Genomic DNA, 23,167 nt, shown 5'->3' with positions numbered 1-23,167 from the left:
CCCACTCCCTCTCCCCGACTCCCTCTCTCCCACTCCCTCTCTCCTTCTCTTTCTCTCTCCTTCTCTTTCTCCCGCCCTGTCTTTCTCCCGCCCTGTCTTTCTCTCTCCTTCTCTTTGTCCCGCCCGGTCTTTCTCCCGCCCTGTCTTTCTCTCTCCTTCTCTTTCTCCCGCCCTGTCTTTCTCTCTCCTTCTCTTTCTCCCGCCCTGTCTTTCTCCCGCCCTGTCTTTCTCCCGCCCTGTCTTTCTCCCGCCCTGTCTTTCTCCCGCCCTGTCTTTCTCCCTATGTGGTGACATTTGAGATGTGTGCACTTAATGACTCAGCTGAGAACACTGTGGCTCTAGTTTCTTCTGGCTTGGTAAAGGAATAGAAACAGTTAATTGGCCTAAACAGGAGTTGTGTATGATGACTTTTCATTATTGTCCTATGCCCCATAGACACTAACAGTGACAGGCACAGTGGTCTTCCCAGCGGGCTCAGAACTTATCGGGTTCTGAGCCCGCTGGCGCATCTCTCCAACATTAGGATCTCAAGTCCGTCTCTGACGATGTGGCAGTACTCAACACCCGTCATAATAACTGAGAGAATGTGAATCTGAGGGTTTGATGGAGTGGCGAGAACTCAGCCGTGGGCCGCCGGGAACTCAGGTTCTGGGCTTGGCGGGCATCACAGTGTTATATGACACCTAAAACAACATCAGTCTGTGCCTGTCTGAGAGGGTTCGCGTATACTGACCCTTGTAAATTTAAATATAGTGAATAATATATTAATAATTATAATGCTAATAATATATTACATAGTACTACTATAGTACCTCCACCTGATTTAATGAGCAGAACCTTGGGGGTGGGGTCTAATGCTTACATGCATTCTAAATGGCACACTCCACCCTACGACAGCAGTCCACTACATTATAGCAAATAGGCTTCCATTTGGGACCTGTGCCCAGTGATGTCATTTTTTTTTAAGGTGTAGAGACAGAAAGAGACAGAAAGAGAGAGATAGTGGGAGAAAGAAGGAGAGAGGGAGAGAGGGAGAGAGGGAGAGAGAGAGAGAGCATTACACTGTGATCCAACAGGAATGATATGAAGATTTATGGATTTGTAAGTTGCAATGGAGCATCATTCATGTCCATTGACTAGATTTTAAAGCAAATAAATCTTTCAAATGACACCTGGAAATGTAATCTTAGACAATATCAACAACCTTGTCCACCCAAAAATCACATGGTCACCCCTCGAAACCTCCCAAGATGTGGCGCTGCAAGCAGCAAGGCCCATATAAACACTCACCCTTCTCTTATTCGTGTCATCTTTTCGGTGGATGGAAAGCCACACGTTACATATTAATCACTCCTAATTGGAATAATGATGTTAATAAATGGAAGGAAGGAAATCCCGGCGTGCTAACGGCGCTGGAAACGCCACCAGTCACAGGGCGGACGACTGCCTCAGTGACAGAGATGGATATTTAGAAATACCGGCGAGCAAGTTATGATAGGAAGCACATGTGAACAGAAAGAAAAAGTAGAGAGAGAGGCTAATGACGGAGAGGCTAATGACGGAGGGAGGCTGATGAAAAGCACACACACACACGTACACTACAAACAGAGAGAGAAATACAGACAGCACAACCTGACCATAGAAACTGGTTGTCATAGTCAGATCTGGCTATCCAGAGAGGACAGGTTATGCTTCCTTTGCCCAGAGAGAGGTAAAGACAGAGAAACATTTTCTCCTACACTGTTATCATTTATTTATTTTTGTTTGTTTGCTTTGCCTATAGTTTTAATATACACTCACCTAAAGGATTATTAGGAACACCATACTAATACTATGTTTGACCCCCTTTCGCCTTCAGAACTGCCTTAATTCTACGTGGCATTGATTCAACAAGGTGCTGAAAGCATTCTTTAGAAATGTTGGCCCATATTGATAGGATAGCATCTTGCAGTTGATGGAGATTTGTGGGATGCACATCCAGGGCACGAAGCTCCCATTCCACCACATCCCAAAGATGCTCTATTGGGTTGAGATCTGTGAACTCATTGTCATGTTCAAGAAACCAATTTGAAATGATTCGAGCTTTGTGACATGGTGCTTTATCCTGCTGGAAGTAGCCATCAGAGGATGGGTACATGGTGGTCATAAAGGGATGGACATGGTCAGAAACAATGCTCAGGTAGGCCGTGGCATTTAAACGATGCCCAATTGGCACTAAGGGGCCTAAAGTGTGCCAAGAAAACATCCCCCACACCATGACACCACCACCACCAGCCTGCACAGTGGTAACAAGGCATGATGGATCCATGTCCCCATTCTGTTTACGCCAAATTCTGACTCTACCATTTGAATGTCTCAACTGAAATCAAGATTCATCAGACCAGGCAACATTCTTTTGGTGACAACATTTTGGTGAGCTTGTGCAAATTGTAGCCTCTTTTTCCTATTTGTAGTGGAGATGAGTGGTACCCGGTGGGGTCTTCTGCTGTTGTAGCCCGTCCGCCTCAAGATTGTGCGTGTTGTGGCTTCACAAATGCTTTGCTGCATAACCTGGTTGTAACGAGTGGTTATTTCAGTCAAAGTTGCTCTTCTATCAGCTTGAATCAGTCGGCCCATTCTCCTCTGACCTCTAGCATCAACAAGGCATTTTCGCCCACAGGACTGCCGCATACTGGATGTTTTTCCCTTTTCACACCATTCTTTGTAAACCCTAGAAATGGTTGTGCGTGAAAATCCCAGTAACTGAGCAGATTGTGAAATACTCAGCACCAATAACCATGCCACGCTCAAAATTGCTTAAATCACCTTTCTTTCCCATTCTGACATTCAGTTTGGAGTTCATGAGATTGTCTTGACCAGGACCACACCCCTAAATGCATGGAAGCAACAGCCATGTGATGATTAGATGATTGGTTGATTAGATAATTGCATTAATGAGAAACTGAACAGGTGTTCCTAATAATCCTTTAGGTGAGTGTATATTGATGTTTGTTTTGGCAATGTATGTAGTAACACATTCCATGCCAATATTCCATTTGAATTGAATTGAATAAAGACAGACAAAGAGACATGGAGAGAGAGAGAGAGAGAGAGATGGAGACAGACACAGCACCACAGAGAGAAAGACAGGGAGACAGAGACAGGGAGACAGACACAGAGAGACAGACAAAGAGACATGGAGAGTGAGAGATGGAGAGACACAGACTCAGGGACACGGTGAGAGAGAGAGAGAGGGAGACAGACACAGCGACACGGAGAGAGAGACAGGGAGACAGAGACAGAGAGAGAGAGACAGGGACACGGCGAGAGACAGAGAGAGAGAGGGAGAGAGATACAGTGACACGGAGAGAGAGACAGGGAGACAGAGACAGAGAGAGAGAGACAGGGACACGGCGAGAGACAGAGAGAGAGTGTTAGAGAGATACAGAGAAGGTGTGATCCATATAAAATGGAAGCCATTCTGAGTCCAGTTCACTCACATGTGTCCTGCTCTGGTGGGTCGAGTATGTCACTCTCTGTGTCACTGGGGATGTTCCATGGCTGTCTGATGGCCTGCAGCTGCTGATAAAACTCATCCTAGAGGTGAGGAGAGGGGAGGAGAAGGGAGGGGGGCAGGAGAAGACAAGGGAGGGGAGGAGAATAGAGTAAAGGGGGTGAAGAGGAGGAGATGGGAGGAGAAGAGGAGAAAGGGGAGGTTCAGAGAGGAGAGTTTTCAGCAGATTTTTGTCATTCTATAATGTGTTGTTGTACAGCAACTCTCCATAGAATGTTAAGCTGTGGCTCCAGTAATGCTACAAGAATGTATACTATGTAATGTAATGTTGGAGAGATAAATATTTAAATGGAAGAATCAAATCATGGTGATGGAAAGCTGCGTACATAGTTAACATAGTTATACAGCTTCCTCTGCAAACATATGCCTACAACATGCGTCACAGAGGAAACAAAAATAAAAACATTTACACATTCATCTGGAATATGTATTTGTTACAGCTGTTCGGTGTCTGGTAGGAACTGAATATCTGGATATTTTATACAATAGAAAACAGAAATGACTAAATGTCTTGGTGTTTGAAAATAGATTATCTTCCTTGTTTTCTGTCACTCACTTTCTCTCACTTTAGTTTAAAATACTCAGAAGGCATTCTAATAGTTATATGAAAATTGTGTTCTGGTCCCTGGAGGAAGCAGACAATAAAAAAGGAAAATGAAACAGGTAAATCCTCAGTGAACTGGAAACCAAGAGCCTCAGGGGGTTGGCAAACGCTAATATCAGCCCCATTAGTTCAACAGCTGTTTTTATTTTCTCTCAAAACCAAGCACACTTTAGAGTCCTCAGGTCCAGACCTTAATGAATAAATTACCAAGTTTTCTTTTCTAAGGGCTTTTATATGTTCTTTTTCAGTGTTAAAAGTTGAAGGAGGTTTCCAGGCAGTTCATTAGCCAGTCATTAAGTCAGTCAGTCAGACAGACAGACAGTCAGTCAGACAGTCATTTATATAAGTTTATTTCCATGTCAGTCACTCTCCTTAAAGAGAGGGCCAGACAAGACTGGTATAGACAGTTATTTTAAAAAGAAGAATTGCTTTCCCAAGAAAAATTGCAAAAGGAAAAGGAAGTGAGGGCAAATCTGTGAATCAGAGAAGAGTTACAACAGGAAGAGGAAGAGAGGGCAAATCAGCGAATCAGAGAAGAGTTGCAACAGGAAGAGGAAGAGAGGGCGTATCTTGTCTATACATCCCCTCCTTCCTTTACATTCAGTTTTAGAAACAGGACTAGGCATGAATGATCCTTAACATATTTGCTTTGGCAATAGAGGTATCCCTCCAATCCCTCCAATACAGTGTGTCAACAATGATAGACCAGGATGTAATCTGCTGCAAGGTCTACTGTCTCTGCATTATAATAATAGACCAGGACATAATCTGTTGCAATGTCTACTGTCTCTGTTATATAATGATAGACCAGGATGTAATCTGCTGCAATGTCTACTGTCTCTGTTATATAATGATAGACCAGGATGTAATCTGCTGCAAGGTCCACTGTCTCTGTTATATAATGATAGACCAGGATGTAATCTGCTGCAAGGTCCACTGTCTCTGTTATATAATGATAGACCAGGATGTAATCTGCTGCAAGGTCTACTGTCTCTGTTATATAATGATAGACCAGGATGTAATCTGCTACAAGGTCTACTGTCTCTGTTATATAATGATAGACCAGGATGTAATCTGCTGCAAGGTTTATTGTCTCTGTTATATAATGATAGACCAGGATGTAATCTGCTGCAATGTCTACTGTCTCTGTTATATAATGATAGACCAGGATGTAATCTGCTGCAAGGTCTATTGTCTCTGTTATATAATGATAGACCAGGATGTAATCTGCTGCAAGGTTTACTGTCTCTGTTACTTAATGATAGACCAGGATGTAATCTGCTGCAAGGTCTATTGTCTCTGTTATATAATGATAGACCAGGATGTAATCTGCTGCAAGGTCTATTGTCTCTGTTATATAATGATAGACCAGGATGTAATCTGCTGCAAGGTCTATTGTCTCTGTTATATAATGATAGACCAGGATGTAATCTGCTGCAAGGTTTACCGTCTCTGTTACTTAATGATAGACCAGGATGTAATCTGCTGCAAGGTCTATTGTCTCTGTTATATAATGATAGACCAGGATGTAATCTGCTGCAAGGTCTATTGTCTCTGTTATATAATGATGGACCAGGATGTAATCTGCTGCAAGGTCCACTGTCTCTGTTATATAATGATAGACCAGGATGTAATCAATTGCAAGGTCTACTGTCTCTGTTATATAATGATAGACCAGGATGTAATCTGTTGCAAGGTCTATGGTCTCTGTTATATAATGATAGACCAGGATGTAATCTATTGCAAGGTCTACTGCCTCTGTTATATAATGATAGACCAGGACGTAATCTGCTGCAAGGTCCACTGTCTCTGCTATGTAATGATAGACCAGGACGTAATCTTCTACAAGGTCCACTGTCTCTGTTATATAATGATAGACCAGGATGTAATCTATTGCAAGGTCCACTGTCTCTGTTATATAATGATAGTCCAGGATGTAATCTTCTACGAGGTCCACTGTCTCTGCTGTCTGTTTTCCGCTAACACATTTTGTGTTTTCTCTCTATCCCTCTGTCTCTTTCTGTTTCAGTCTCTCAGTATGTCTCTCTATCTTTCCTTCTTTTTCTCTCTCTATATCTCTCAGTCTCTCTATCTACCATTGGCTGACTCTCTTCATCCCTCTAGCTGCCTCTGTTCCTCTGCCCTCTATGGTTCTGAGGGTACAAGTCAAGCACAAGTTCCAGGTGGCTCCAATCATTTGTGGATCAGAACCCTGTGGTGGGGCCCGGTTCAGCTCGCTGCTGTGTTTGATAATCTCCCTCGGCATCGACCCCCATCGACTGTCAGAGGAATAGTGAGAAGTCGCAAAAGCAACTCTCGCCAGTGATGAATAAAGTCCTCAGAAAGGGGGTCTCGGATTTAACAACGTGCACGAGAAGTGACACCATGAAAAGGAATTTAAAAGAGAAACCCCCCACGGAGGCCCGGGGTGGTCCGGCGATGCATAGCGCTGCCGTTGAAATCGGGCTGACTGATCTTTCAGAACCTCTCCTCTATCTTTCAGCACTGTCAAATGAAGCACTGAAATGCTAAAACAATTTAAAAAAGAACTCCCACTTAACTATCTCTGTTTAAGCAATGTTTGGTTTACCACATCCTACTACATGGACCTACTGACATTAAGCCAACATTAAGTGTGTGTGTGTGTGTGTGTGTGTGCGCGAGTGGATGTGCACGTATTATCAGACTTATGAGAACCAGAAGTCCCAGAGTATATCTGGCATTAATCCGGGTTGGGAATCATTGGTCACCTTTTGGGTTAGGGTTTGGACATAAGATTCGTTTTGTGGTTAGGATTAAGCTTTTGGGGTTTGAGGGTTAAAGGAAAATATCATTTTATATGGGAATATATTCCTTTCTCAAAACTGTTTTCACCAGTATAATAAAATGAGCTAGTGTCCACAGTAAGTCCCAGAGAGATGTAAACTGAGAGCAATGGCTGAATCTTACTTGTCCCTATCGAAAGTTCAGACAGTCAAAGCACAGTCAAAGCATTTCATGAGGCTTGCGTTGAATCTCCCTTCAACTGAAGACTGGCAGGTGACATTCACACCCCTCACAAACATACATGTAAAAACATGTGACTGAAACATCAACTTGTATCCACCAGTCGAGGGAGAAGGAACAGGCGAGACCTCATCAGCCCATCAGCTCTCCTCTACGGACAGCGAATCCTGTCATTAGGATGGCGAGAAACGCATCTCGCCGTTACATCTCATACTGCATCTCGCATTCAGTATCTCTGCATGCAGCCAGTGTGGGGCTTACCTCTGACAGGTAGGCCCTGAGGCTGGAGGCCTTCCCCAGGCTGTCTGTGGTGCTCAACCCAGGCGGGGTGAGGAGAGGCCTGGGTCGAGTCGTCTGATTAGTGGGCGTCACCGGCCTGCTCCGCGACCTCCTGAAGGTCACCTCCTTGTAACCGCCGTAACCTCCGACTACTGGGGTCATGGCTGTCGCGGCCGACCTTGAGGACAGGAGGCTATTAGGGGTTATGGGTCTGCTGCTGGGGGTTCTGGGAGTCGTAGTTCTGCTGCCCGGATTGCTGAAAGAATGAGTCCGGTGACTGCTGTGGTTGCTGGGAGAATGGGTCTGGAGGCCTCCCGCGGTCATGCTGAGGGAGGTGGATTTGCGGGTCAGACGGGGGCTGAGCTTGGGGCTGACCAGGGGGTAGCCGATGGAGCTGGGCTTGGCCGAACGGGTGCTGAGGATCGGTGACTGCGGCCTGGAAGGGGGTTTGGAGGTTTGGCCCGGCAGTGGGAGCGTGCCCGGGGCAGGGGAGTGGAACAGTGGGTTGAGGAGGTGGCTACTGTGAGGACTGTTCGGGCTCCGCTGGGACAGTTTCCCCTGCTCCGCCAGCTTGGCCAGGTCCTTCTCCACCTCTGGGGGGGGTGGAGAGATATACACACATGTTTGAGACAGGATTTTTCCTAATCACACAACCGAGCGCGGTCACAAAAACCCTGTTAGACGAAGAGATGAGCAGTAGAGTCACATTTTTCCCTGGCTTCAGGACACAGCGATGGGACCAGGCAGTTATTTTCATGATGTTTGTCTTGAAAACCATTTTAATGGTCACTGAAAAGAATATTTACTGAGTCTTTAAATCGTGGTTAAAGTCCCACATTGACGTTAAACACGACGTATGAGTATATAAGTATGAAGTGCGCGTCCCAAACAGCAGCCTACTTACTGTGTAGTCCACTACTTTTAACAATAGGGCCCTGATCAAAAGAAGTACACTGTGCAGTGAACAGGGTTGCATCTGGGACTCACTAAAGGTTCCAGGTTGCTCTTTTGAGAGGACAGCCAAGGAGAACATCTGGGGTGGCCTCCTCTTTTCACTTCTGCTCTTTTCTCTTCTCCTTTCTCCTCCTCCCCTCTATGCTCCTTCTTTTCTCCCTCTCTCCTCCTCTCCTCTCCTCTCCACTCTTGTGCTTTTCCTCTTTTCCTTTTTCCTCTACTACCTTCTCCCTCTCCTCTTTTCTCCTTCTCCTCCTCCCCTCTCTTTCCTTCTTTTCTCCTCTCCCTTTCTCCGCTCCTCTCTTTTCTTCTCCCCTTTTTCCGCTCCTCCCTTCCCCTTTACTACTATGTTACTATGTTCTTGTCCTTTCTAATCCTTTAATTTGTTGTTGGGTTGTTAGACACAGGATGTCTCGTGCCATGAGGCATAACAATGGGTGTCCGTGATGAGCACTTCCCAAATGTTGAATTTGTAGCGCAATACTTTGTGCCACTAAATACTCCACTACACAGGGCAAAGGATGCCGTTTGGGACGCACTCAAAATTGCTATCTGGAAGTGTGGCTTTGTGTTGGGAAGGAATTCCACTGCCAGGAAGAACGACATGGATTTCATAAACTCCCGCTCACACCATTTATGAGCAAACAGAAAACAAACATTTCATTTTTCCAAGCTTGGGGGGAAAAAAAGCAACGCACACGTTCCTTCCTCACAGATGTGTGAATGCAAGTCAATCCGCAAGTCTGAGTACTGCAAAACCCTGACACGACTGGTCATTGAGCGGTGTTAGGGATAATATGTAGTTTTGTTGGAAAGCGTGGTGTGTGTCCAGCTTTATGGGATATGATTTCAGTTTGTTTGACAACTTCCAGATGGTTATGTACTATATAGCGTCATAAAGGAGCTTGTGGTGTGTGTGTGTTTGTGTGTTTCTTTGGTGTTTGTCTCTGCCTGTGTGTGTGTTTCTGCATCTGTTTGTGTGTGTTTCTGCGTCTGTCTGTGTGTATGGGTGTGTGTGTCTTTGGTGTTTGTCTCTGTCTGTGTGTGTTTCTGCATCTGTGTGTGTGTGTGTGTTTCTGCGTCTGTGTGTGTGTTTCTGCATCTGTGTGTGTCCTACAAGAAATGTTGTTTGACTTTAATTCCATGGTGTGGTTTAAGAGTTCTCTGGATCTGTAGTTAGTAATTGTGACAAGGTCAAACTGTTTTGAACACAGACTTGGATGATGTGTTAACTTTACCGTACAGGTTACCAACATGGGAGTGTGTTCTTTCCATGTGAGCTGTGTGTGTGTTTCAGTGACGCCATATTGTGTGTGTGTGTGTGTGTGTGTGTGTGTGTTTCTCAGAGTTGGAGGGGGTGAGTGTGTTGTGTCTTGTATGTGTGTGTATTTGTGTGTGTGTGTGTGTGTGTATTTGTGTGTGTGTGTATTTGTGTGTGTGTGTGTGTGTGTTTGTGTGTGTGTGTGTGTGTGTGTATTTGTGTGTGTGTGTATTTGTGTGTGTGTGTATTTGTGTGTGTGTGTGTGTTTGTGTGTGTGTGTGCGTGTTTGTGTGTGTGTGCGCACTAACATTGTGTCCTGTGGTAATTTCACCCATCTACTGTTACTGTGTCTATGAACCTGACGACCCCTGAAGCAACAGAGAACATTCAGAGGTATTCAGTAGAGCAGTAATACACCATATTGTATGATGAATGTATATTTGAAGGGGAATATAAAGCCTCTGACATTATGGAAAGCTTGAGGGCTTCATGGCAGAAGGTTCAGCTCTCATGTTAATACCACATTGAACACATTATTGAAGCAGTAACGCTCTAGGACCTCACAGTTTCATCACTGTGTACAATATGTTACTTCAACACACATTATTTTAAACTATGATTTTTAAAATGTCCTTATGTTTTTTTATTTATTGGCGTGTTACAGATCAGAACATCTACTCTGCGGTGGTTTCTTGCCTAACAAGCTCTGTCCAAGTTCATGCTCATCTGCCAGCCGACAAAACTAGCATGGCCAAACTAACAGGGCTTTAGTTCCAACTAAACAGGACACACTGATTAATAATCAGTTCCCCATGAAGCTGTTGTCATCGTCCAGAGGTCTGAAGTGATGTGGGGGTAAACTGAAGCATTCCTGTGGTCGGCTGTGAACACTTTGGGTCTGGATGCTGTCATACTACTACATTCGGTCATGAAGACACCTGAAACTAGATCTACCACATTGCTGTCTTTAAATGATGAGAATTTAATATAACTATGTGTGTGGGGGAGGGTCTCTTCTGTATGGGGGAGGATCTCTTCTGTATGGGGGAGGATCTCTTCTGTATGGGGGAGGGTCTCTTCTATATGGGGGAGGGTCTCTTCTGTATGGGGGAGGGTCTCTTCTGTAAGGGGGAAGATCTCTTCTGTATTGGCAAGGATGCCCCCCTATTCCCTATATATTACACTACTCTTCACCAGAGCCCTATTCCCTATATAGTACATTACTGTTCACCAGAGCCCTATTCCCTATATAGTACACTACTGTTCACCAGAGCCCTATTCCCTATATAGTACATTACTGTTCATCAGAGCCCTATTCCCTATATAGTACATTACTGTTCACCAGAGCCCTATTCCCTATATAGTACACTACTGTTCACCAGAGCCCTATTCCCTATATAGTAAATTACTGTTCACCAGAGCCCTATTCCCTATATAGTACACTACTGTTCACCAGAGCCCTATTCCCTATAGAGTACACTACTCTTCACCAGAGCCCTATTCCCTATATAGTACACTACTGTTCACCAGAGCCCTATTCCCTATATAGTACACTACTCTTCACCAGAGCCCTATTCCCTATATAGTACACTACTCTTCACCAGAGCCCTATTCCATATATAGTACACTACTGTTCACCAGAGCCCTATTCCCTATTTAATACATTACTCTTCACCAGAGCCCTATTCCCTATATAGTACACTACTCTTCACCAGAGCCCTATTCCCTATATAGTACACTACTCTTCACCAGAGCCCTATTCCCTATATAGTACACTACTCTTCACCAGAGCCCTATTCCCTATATAGTACACTACCCTTCACCAGAGCGAAAAGAGTAAAAAACTACGTAAGCGTCCAAAAAATCAACAACACATGAATGCTTCAAACTACTTCAACTCTCTCTAGTTAAAGTGTTGTATTCTGTGTTCAATTTGGGATTAGGCCTTGCATTCAGTCTCACAACGATGTTCAGGAAAACGATATTGATAAGCCGTGACTCTTTTGAATGGAATCATGGTTAGAGGCATCAGGACGCAAAAGCACAAGGCATTGATTAAATGACAGACAGCAAGGGAGAAAGAGAGAGAACAAATGGAAAAAGAGAATGGAAAAAGAGAGAAACAGCAAAAACAACTGAGAAAGAGATGAACAAATGACAGGAGCGTGAATAAGAGTGAACGAGAGAGTGGGAGAGGGAGGGGTAGAGAGAGAGAGAGGGAGGGAAGGAGTATGCAGATCCAATGTATTCTGGAGTCTTTGATCAGGAAGAGAGGCCACTTAGTGAGAATGTACAGGACCACAGCACGCTATACTATCATTTAGGACTCAACCAAGGCTTTATGGGCTTGTAGTTCTGTATTAGCTATTTAAAATGAAGGAGACATACTCCCTGAATAACTACATCATGATCATAGATAAATTATGCAGAATGGATTTTAAAGTGAATGCATTTCCCCACACGACTAATGATTAGATGGGTCTCAGCTCATCAGTCTTCTCTAGTCTTTGTTTAACACAACAAAAGTGACAAGGAGTTGACCCGACAAAACCAACAGAACCTCAGGTTAACACTAATGGGTTCTTTATTTATTATTATTATTGTAAATAATATACGTACTTTAAACATCACTTTTTATTACATTCTCACTGAATGGTTGAAAGAGTATGACAATGATGTGAATCAAATGCGATTTTGGCATTCGCCAGATCTCAACCCAACTAAAAACCTATGGGAGATTTTAGACCAATAAGTTAGATGGCGCTCTCCACCACCAGCATTATCAAAATTCCAAATGAGGAAAAGGTATTTTGGAAGAATGGCATTTCATCCCTCCAGTAGATCTCCAGGGACTCGTAGAATCCATGCGAAGTTGCATTAAAACTGTTCAGGCCCAACACCTTACTGAGACACTTTATGTTGGCTTTTCCATTCATTGCTGCCTATAAGCAGCAACGTGAATATCAACTTTCCTATAATAACAACATCTGAGGTTGGGACTAGAATTCCCCCAATCCTCCTTTATATCTATGGTCACTGGACTCTTTTATTCATTTCCTTTCCATTGCAATTATGAAATACCTGATCAATTTGCCTCTTTGTATCTTTAGAAGAGCTGGGTGAGAAGAACAGAGAGGGGAAGAAAAACAGGGAAGAGAAGTGGAGCAGGTAAGTGAAGAGGAGGACATGGAAGCCAGAGAGAGGGGGTAGAGCAAGGAGGAGGAGGAGAGCGAGAAAGCACCCAACCACATAACTGGGGTTAAGGAGGAGATATAAAGAAAGGCTGCAGTTTGAAACATGGAACAGATTAGCAGCTAATAAAGGCATGAAAGACAGTGAATTAGGTTGTACGACAGCTTTGTGTAACCGCCTGATGGGGAGTCCTCTCTGTTTCAACACAGCCTCAGCTAAGTCACTGTAAAACAACTAGAAATCAATTCCACCTGATAGACGGGCATCTTGTAGGGAAAACCCTGTGTTGTCAACACAGGGCCTTGGATGGTCGGGCAGAAGGAAGTCACGGCAGTCAAACCAAACAGTGCATTCAGATGGGTAGATATTGTAATGGTTAAGCCCAACTGCTGACACAGGGTCAAACATATGGTCCCAAATTGTTAATGTTAAGAATGAACGTTTCTTCTTCACAGAGATAATCTACAGTGTTTTCTTCTGGAGCCTTTATTAACAGTTAATTACCAGCTAATCTGTAAACTCTAGTAAAGATTTATAGAGATTATCTACAGTGTTTTCTTCTGGAGCCTTTATTAACAGTTAATTACCTGCTAATCTGTAAACTCTAGTAAAGATTTATAGAGATTATCTACAGTGGTTTCTTCTTGAAACTTTATTACCAGCTAATACGAATTTGTTGCCAACACACAGGGCCCCCAATGTTCACCCCCTGAAGACACAGCCAATGGTTTATTCTCTGGGGAATATCACACCACAGCCAGTGGATTATTCTCTGGGGAATATCACACCACAGCCAGTGGATTATTCTCTGGGGAATATCACACCACAGCCAGTGGATTATTCTCTGGGGAATATGACACCGAAGGCAGTGAGCATTTTAGAGACAGATACAAACAACTCTAACATGAGTCCGCACATGGCTATACCGGTCTTTTCAGCTGTGTCTGTCTGCCAGCACAGGACCTCCAGTGTGTTCCCTAACTACCAGACGTTCGTGAAACAGCGAACGAGCGGCAGCCCGACGAGACGCAGCCAGCTGTGGGGGCCTCTGTGGGACATTAACAGTTACACTAAGTGGGGCCAAAATGCTACACATCACCCTGGAATGTGGAGACGCACGCCAAGTAGAGTCTGCATGTTAAACATTTCACTTTACAGTGCACTACCTTCAATGAGGTAATGTACAGAGTAGGGAATGGGCTGCAATTTGGAAGACTGTAATGGACAAACCTCAAATGGGGTGGGGGGATGGGGGGGGCTGGCACAAACAAACAACTGGGGTAACATGTCTTAGATCTGACTGGGTGATGATTGATGACCATATTACCCTCTACTTTCATATGGATGATAACTGAATATTCTGTCTCGCAGTCACAGGCCAGGACTGTCTCAGCAAAATGTCCAGACATCATGTCAACCATCCCTCAAAGAGATTAGAAAGAATAGTGGAGAGAGAGAGGAGAGAGGGGAGAGGGGAGAGGGGAGAGGGGGGGGAGAGGGGAGATAGAGAGGAGACGAGGAAGGATAGAGAGTGGAGAGAGGAGACAAAGAGGAGAGACAGAGGGAAAAGAGGAGCGATGGAAGAGTGGAGAGAGGATAGCAGGGAAAGAAGTGAGGAGAAAGAGGAGAGAAGGGAGGAGAGGAGAGAGAGGAGTGAAGGGAGTAGATGAGAGAGAGGAGGGAGGAGAGGAGGGAGAGGAGGGAGGAGAGGAGAGAGAGGAGAGGAGAGAAGGGAGGAGAGGAGGGAGAGGAGAGAAGGGAGGAGAGGAGAGAGAGGAGAGGAGGGAGGAGAGGAGGGAGTAGAGGAGAGAGAGGAGGGAGGAGAGGAGGGAGAGGAGAGAAGGGAGGAGAGGAGGGAGGAGAGGAGAGAGAGGAAAGAAGGGAGGAGAGGAGAGAGAGGAGAGAAGGGAGGAGAGGAGAAAGAGGAGAGAAGGGAGGAGAGGAGAGAGAGGAGAGAAGGGAGGAGAGGACCATGGTCTTTGGAGAAATATTAAATCATGGTGTCCTTAATAGCAAGCACTCAATGCCCTATATACTGCACTACATGCTAGAAATGAGTGCACTTTATAGGCAATAGGACACAATTTGGGGTTTCGTCATAGTGACTAACTGGGTCCATAAGATGTTATTCAAGATGTCTGTTACATCTAAATTATATTTCACTGTTTGATTAATTGCACCCTTTAAAATCTTCTCATATTATTATATATTCTTTTAATACAGTTCGTTGGTAGTAATTAGCCAATCAATCTGAACCCGCCTCCAATATCAGTAGTTGGTTTATTCTTTCAGTCTCACCGTGTCCTACCGTGTGACATACTGTATATTATCTTTTTTTTTCTTCTTACACATCATCTTTGTCGCAGGTACACAAACACACCGCACACACACACACACACACACACACACCAACAGAACGTACCTGCAAGGTGTTTGCCCATGTTCTCCAGCTCTTTAGAGAACAGCGAGTCACTCAGGAGCAGTCCTCTCGTCTGTCCCAGCTGCTCCCTGGAATAACCCCCTCCTCCCGCTCCTTCTGCTCCTCCCCTCCCCCCCTTGCCATCAGCCTCCCAGACTGCCTGACGCTGCCCGACACACACGAGAAAAAACAGAGAGAGCGAGAGGGGGGGGGGAGGGAGGGGGAGAGAGAAAGTGATATTAGAAGAAAGGGAGAACGAACGACCCTTCAATTACTGCGTCATAATCCGACTGTAGATGGGAGGCTCGATATGACGGCATGGCCCCCATCTGATGGAACAAGAGGCAATTATTATATTTTATGGGCATTAGAAAAACTTTGGGTAACCGCAGAGAGTGAAGATTAAAGAGGCTCGGTTGGTCGGGGGTGCGGGCGGGCGGACAGAGGGGGTTTAGGGGTGGTCGGTGGCTTTGGCAGACGGACAGGGCGTAGCCTAGCCTTTGTGTTGTAGCGTTCAATATTTTTTAATAACAAATCAGGAAGTCCTAAGTACTGAAAGGGATTGCAAGGATACATCCCAAGGTAACGCCCTATTCTCTCACTGGGTGAACACCTAACTCCTTAAATAGTAGACATATTTATTTATTTTCTAAATTTTCAATCGACGCTACTGTAAGTAGTAGAAAACCCCAGGTGCAATTTCAAAATGTGTCTGGGTCCAATCTGTTTCTACTGGGAGAGGTCAGCGCACCAATGAACTGGTTGCTGTCCACCTCTGAGGTTCTGAAAGCTCTCACTAATCCAGTCCGTGTGGTTTCAGGCAGATAGGACCTCTCATTCTGAAACAAATTACACGAAGCACGCCCTGTGTATGCAGGCTGTGTTACTTCTCCTTTGTTCAATGACGCTGATAAACTGAACAAATTGTCATTTACAGTGCCGACCTGGCCAAAGGAATACCAGTTGCAAGACAAAATAACTCTGTCACACATGAATATATGATCAAAACAAGTCAAAGAATCTAGAATCTTAACTAGAACGAAAACATTTGATCACGTTACTCCAGAATTAACCTCTTTACATTGGCTGCCAGGCCAAGGCTACAGCTGATTTTAAGGTTTTACTGTTAACCTACTGTACAAATCATTACATGGACTTTCTATTACATACCTCTCTGAACTGGTCCAGCCATACATACATAGGTATGCAAGATGCAGACCTAGAATTTCTAAACAAACAGCTGAAGACTGGGCTTCCTCCCAAAGCGCTCCGCTACTGCCGAATGATCTGCCTATTGGGGTTAGAGACGAAGACTCAGTGCAAACCTTCAAGTGCCTACTAAAGACTCATCTCTTCAGCACCGTCAATGATTAAGGTTACTCTGGCCCAGGGGTGTGAAGGTGAACAGAAAGGCACTGTATTACAGTCCAGCCATGCTGTTTTTGCCCGGCAGGGTCATCTCCACTGTATGTCCTTTCTCCAATCCAGTGACAATATTGGGGTGGAGTCACTGGCTTACTGCTATTTCTCTGTAGCTGTTCTCGTGCCATGGGAGTATCGACCACCCTCTGTGGTCGATACCTGGCCCTCTTTTAGGTTGGTTGCGGTTTGTTGGTGTCCCTCTGGTTCATGCTTGGTAGATGGAGTGACTTTCTCCCTGTTGGGCCCTGTCCGGGGTTCCCTTCAGATAGGGCCGCAGTGTCACCGGACCTCCCTGTCTCAGACCCTAGTTTCACGCTGCTAAATTATTGTGCCCGGGGGACCAGGGTCAGTCTGTTCTGTCTTGAGTCCCGGTTGTTTCTCAGCAATGGGAAAGATGTGCACAATGAGTGTGTTAGATACTGCAGCCCAAGACATGCTAGAACCAAACGCAGACATACACTGTCTGACATGGTACTGCTAAAGTATACATTCTTTCATCTGGCTCCGAGATTCCTCCCAGAGTTGGAGGGCCCCCTAACTAAATCATGCCTAGAGCCCTAAAAGATTAGGCTTGGCCCTACCACAAAACATAAGTAATGTGTGACACATTCAATTACAAGACAAGCTCCCCCCATGGCTCTCCCTCCTTTTCTCACGGTCTCATTCCGTATTTTACTCTCCTTCCTTTTCAATCCCCCTCTCATCTTTGTCATCTTTCCTTCTAGTGGCAGCGGACCTTCAACATGACGTCAGTTCCTCTGCGTATTCTCTCGCTCCATAACATCTGTGACTAAACAGCAACAGGCTCGAGGAGCAATGCCTCTCCCTTCAAAGACTACAATTTTTAACGTATTGTTGGGGTCGTTTAAGTATGATGTCCTCACCTTCTATAATTTGGACCACATGTATTTTTCCTGATGAGCACAATGTTCTGTAGAATGCAGTTAGTAGCGCCAACACCTGAGACCTTAAGATACCTGTATCCAGGCATTAGACTCTGAGATCTGTATCCAGGCATTAGACTCTGAGATCTGTATCCAGGCATTAGACTCTGAGACCTGTATCCAGGCATTAGACTCTGAGATCTGTATCCAGTCATTAGACTCTGAGACCTGTATCCAGGCATTAGTCTCTGAGACCTGTATCCAGGCATTAGTCTCTGAGATCTGTATCCAGGCATTAGACTCTGAGACCTGTATCCAGGCATAAGTCTATGAGATCTGTATCCAGGCATTAGACTCTGAGACCTTTATCCAGGCATTAGTCTCTGAGACCTGTATCCAGGCATTAGTCTCTGAGACCTGTATCCAGGCATTAGACTCTGAGACCTGTATCCAGGCATTAGACTCTGAGACCTGTATCCAGGCATTAGACTCTGAGACCTGTATCCAGGCATTAGACTCTGAGACCTGTATCCAGGCATTAGACTCTGAGACCTGTATCCAGGCATTAGACTCTGAGACCTGTATCCAGGCATTAGTCTCTGAGACCTGTATCCAGGCATTAGTCTCTGAGATCTGTATCCAGGCATTAGACTCTGAGACCTGTATCCAGGCATAAGTCTATGAGATCTGTATCCAGGCATTAGACTCTGAGACCTTTATCCAGGCATTAGTCTCTGAGACCTGTATCCAGGCATTAGTCTCTGAGACCTGTATCCAGGCATTAGACTCTGAGACCTGTATCCAGGCATTAGACTCTGAGACCTGTATCCAGGCATTAGACTCTGAGACCTGTATCCAGGCATTAGACTCTGAGACCTGTATCCAGGCATTAGACTCTGAGACCTGTATCCAGGCATTAGACTCTGAGACCTGTATCCAGGCATTAGACTCTGAGACCTGTATCCAGGCATTAGACTCTGAGACCTGTATCCAGGCATCTGATAAACAACATATGTCACCCACAGTTAATTTGCATGGTTCCTTTCCATATAGTCCCCTACTTGACTACATAGTGCCCTTCTTTATGTCGAGGCCAGCATGGCCTTTGATGACATATTCTGCGATTGTTAGCATTATTATTATCACTTTGTTACATTGTATTACATACTGTATTGTTTTCCTATAAAAATAGATATATTTAGGTCCAAAGGAACCAAAAGTAAAGCGACAGATTCTTGGCATGGTCACACTAACACCAGCTTTGTAGTCCTGCGCAAGGAACGTCACTATTCATCTATATTGCTAAATTGTGCACCACGTTTGTTTCATAATGTGGACACAGCTCTCTGTCTCAAATGGAAATGGTTCCCTGTGCAGCAAATTGCTTGTAACCTTGGCAACGCACAATAACATCAATATGATGACATTGGGACCAAGGCAGCATCTGCTTCCATTGAGTTCATCACACCTTTTCAGATTGCAGATGGTTTGAAAAGAAAATGACATGAATGGGATGTCCTTCTGGTCCCAGACACTTAGGCTAGGACTCAAAGAGACACATAATTGCTATTAAGAGCACTTAAAGTTGAACATTTCGAGAACTATTTCTCAAGTCAGGGGGAGACCTGTTAGATTTAGAAAAAGTTCCGATCTGAATATAATATCCCTAGTATTTGAGCGTTTTTATTTTTATTTACCACTGATGGTAAATATAAAAACGCAAGAATAAACTTGAAACTTGTCGTCATGATTTTTATGTTAATGGCATTAATTTGGACACGTTGACCATGTCTTTCATACTGTTAAAGCATCCTGAATTTGAACTTGTTTGAATTGAATTTGAATGTTGTTTGCAGCATGCTATTGTTTTCCTAAGTGGCAGTTTCAAACGGTCGGTCTGGTGTTCATAATGATGTGTTTGTTTAGACAACGGCCCAGATGAGTCAAACTGTTAGTGTTCCCTTTGTATTCTGGACGCATCGACGAAACATGGATATTTAATCAGTTCACCAACTGGGACACAAAATGAAGAACAAAACAATACAGTTTGTTGTTATCATCTCTGACATAAAGTACTGGTCTAGATTTCACAGGGAGTTATGTGGAGCCCTTTGAGGCCAAAATGTAGAAAAACAAACTACCACTCCCAGAAACAATTTAAAGCCCAGTCAGAGAAAGACAGAGATGAAAAACCTTGACTGGTGATGCTTCTTAGTTAAATAACAAACATGGACCTGATTACATTTCTCTCCAAATTAGATCCATGATCCACCACTGACCAGACCACCACTGACCAGATCATCACTGACCAGACCACCACTGACCAGACCACCACTGACCAGACCACCACTGACCAGATCATCCCTGACCAGAACAACACTGACCAGACCACCACTGACCAGATCATCACTGACCAGACCACCACTGACCAGACCACCACTGACCAGACCACCACTGACCAGATCAACACTGACCAGACCACCACTGAGCAGATCATCACTGACCAGACCACCACTGACCAGACCACCACTGACCAGACCACCACTGACCAGACCACCACTGACCAGATCAACACTGACCAGACCACCACCAACATTCCCATTACCAGCACTTTATAGTTAAGGACTAAATAGTTAAGGACCTTCACATTTTGGTTATGGGGCTGGGATTAATGGAGAAATGGAAAAGAGGTGAGATGGATTGAGGGATGGAGGACTGAAGAGATGGACAGATGGACAGATGGACAGAGCAGAAGATTAACAATAGTGAGGGAGATGGAGAGGGAGAGGACTAAAGAGAGGGATGAACAAAAGAGGAAGGGATGGAGGGAGGGATGGGGTGACTGATGAGAAAGGATAGAGAGAAAACGGAGTCCAATACGTAGTGTCTTGCGTGCATCCTCTCATTCAATTTCTGACAGCTTGTTGAAAACAACTGCTTGATTTATGATCTCGGCCCAGCATGGGAGAAGCAGTTTAACAACACATCTGGTTTGTTTCCTTGTTTGGTGTAAAATGTTCATCTTTAAAAAGGGCTAGGTCTAATCACACACTGTTAACTGAGGTTTGATGATCGTTCATTTAGTTTTTTGGAGAACTTACAACAGTATCCATTAGCTGTAACTGGTAGGATCTCAAACTGGGTCTCTTGCTCGGGAAATCTTAACTAATAAACCAGGAGAAAATTAAGTTATATTATGATTTACAAAGTAGGTTTAGCCAAACATTAGGGCTTTGGCATGACAAGGAACCACATAGGAGTTGGATTAAAGTCCCAGAGATATGGGACCAGATGTCAGAGTTAAGACGTCTCAATGATTGACGAATCTGTCTCAAGAGACGTGTCTACATGTACAGTACATTAAGTAATTTAGCCGACACTCTCATCCAGTTAAGTACCTTATGCAACGGCTCACATCGTCCATTTCATCTCAGTAGATGTGACGTTTCCCCTGTTTGAATCAGGACTATTTTGAGGGGTTGAGAGGGGGATTAAATCTGTGGTTTTGTTAAAAACATAATTGTGCGATGACGTCATCATCCATCATGACGTTTGCTGGACTGTGGCCCAGGCATTCTGCGTCCCAGCAGCTCTATGACCAGGGTGACATAGCTTTTCTTCTTTGTTGCCTTTCTTCACACTCTCCGTGCCGCGGCCATGTCCCTGTCTCCTCGTGTTGTTCACCTCCTTGTCCGTTCAGACAATAACGAGATGCTGTTCCAGTCAGCCAGAAGTCAGCACTCCAGAAGACCTCCATTGTTCCGCTGGTCTTGCGTGTCCAAAAGACTCCCTATTGTATGAAGCACTATGTGCCCCGTGCCAAAAATAGCATGCTACGTAGGGCAAGGGGTGTCATTTGGAACACATTAGCCAGATAATGGTAAGCTATTGTAGGAGACTGGAGTTTGGGGGCAAGGCGGGGTGAAGGGCTGAGGGGAGGGGAGGGGGATAGGAGGGAAGGAGCGGGATGGCTTAAATCAGGAATATAATTTTGTTTTTGTCAATATCCTGTTAGCTGTTGGCTGCTATGTCATGTCATTGGGTCTGTGTGGCTGGGAGCGTACAGACCTCACAGCACATAAGGCCGGCATCCCAAATGGCGCCCTATAGCCTACATACTCCCACAGGGCTCTGGTCCAAAGTAGTGCCCTTAGTGTGGAATAGGACGCCCTTTGCAACGCAATCTAAGTGAGTCTATAGCCCTGTCACGATAATAGGAATTCATTATCTGAGCATTAGGACTTTCATATAATTTATAGCCGTGCGTTGCTCTGGGGTTAGGGTTAGGGTTAGGGTCAGGGTTAGAGTGAGAGGAATGTAAGGCTGAAGGGACTGGGTGTTGGTGGATGCAAATGACTGATTGTTTTGTAATTGTAACTTATTGTAGTTTATTCTGTGTGGGCGATTTGAATGTGACTTGTATAGAACACTTAGAGATAGGCTGGAAAATTGGGTAGGACTCTCTGGGACAGTTCTTGATTGGTTCAGATCTTATCTAGATGTCCGGAGTTACTTTGTCACCATTGGAAATCATGAATCTGATAGGGTGGCTATGACATGCGGAGTTCCACAGGGATCAGTTCTCGGACTGTCCCTGTTCAATCTCTATATGCTACCTATGAGGGCCTAATTCTATAGAACAACATTTACTACCACAGATATGCCGATGATACTCAAATATATATGTCTCTCGAACCATATGACAACAGCTCAATAGACTCTCTGTGTCACTGTATAGAGCACATAAATACCTGGATGAACCAAAATTATCTACAATTAAACCAAGATATGAGATTATTGTGTTTTCTCAACAAAAATAAAAGAACAAGTATTAGTAAAGAGCTGGATTCTCGGGCCCTTAAAACCAGGGACCAAGTGCGTAATCTTGGTGTTTTGATTGACTCAGACCTCACATTTAACAGTCATATCAAAGAGGTCACCAAAACAGCATTCTATCATCTTAAAAATATAGCCACAATCAAAGGCTTGGTGTCCCAAAAAGACCAAGAGAAGTTCACCCATGCTTTTATCTCTAGTAGGGTTTTATCTCTACTGTAATGGCCTCTTAACTGGACTCCCCAAAAAGACTGTAAAACAGCTGCAGCTCATGCTGCTAGAATGTTAACCAGCACCAAGAGAACAGAGCACATCACTCTGCTTCCAGTCAGTTACAGAATAGATTTTAAAGTGGTGCTTTTAGTTTATAAATCTCTGAATGGTTTAGGACCCAAATACATTTCTGATATGTTTGAAGAATATAAACCAAGCAGGGCTCTTAGATCCATGAACACAGGTCAGCTAGTAGAGCCCAGAGTCCAAACTAAACATGGAGAAGCTGCATTTAGCACGTATACTGTACAAAACTGGAATAAACTACCAGAAGATCTTAGACGTGCCCCAAACTCATCCCTTTTTAAATCCAGGTTGAAAACACTTCTCTTTTCACGTGCCTGCGACTTTAACCACACCGTTTAGTTTTATCCCATTTTTATTCTTTTTATATTTTCTTATTCTATTTTTTATTATTATGATGTTGTTTTGATGTTTTCATTTGAGTATGTTATTGTATTTTTATATTTTTTCTTTTTCTTTG

The 23,167-nt window shown here is 44.3% G+C and overlaps 1 protein-coding gene across 4 annotated transcripts in view; it reads right to left on the bottom strand.

Moving 5' to 3' along the window:
- Window positions 1-23,167, bottom strand: part of c21h8orf34 (chromosome 21 C8orf34 homolog) — a 106,603-nt gene that overhangs the window by 5,016 nt on the left and 78,420 nt on the right. For all 4 annotated transcript variants that reach the window (XM_029116356.2, XM_029116355.2, XM_029116357.2 and 1 more), the window contains exons 11-13: window positions 15,272-15,434; window positions 7,425-8,035; window positions 3,480-3,576 (exon numbers count right to left, since the gene is read on the bottom strand). In XM_029116356.2, the coding sequence (XP_028972189.2) occupies window positions 3,480-3,576; window positions 7,425-8,035; window positions 15,272-15,434 (871 nt within the window). The remainder of the gene's footprint in view (window positions 1-3,479; window positions 3,577-7,424; window positions 8,036-15,271; window positions 15,435-23,167) is intronic.

The sequence above is a fragment of the Esox lucius genome, chromosome 21 (genome assembly GCF_011004845.1).
Source record: "Esox lucius isolate fEsoLuc1 chromosome 21, fEsoLuc1.pri, whole genome shotgun sequence".
NCBI lineage: Eukaryota > Metazoa > Chordata > Actinopteri > Esociformes > Esocidae > Esox > Esox lucius.
The sequence above is the reverse complement of the archived record's forward strand: the minus strand, read 5'-3'. Positions and strand labels throughout refer to the sequence as shown.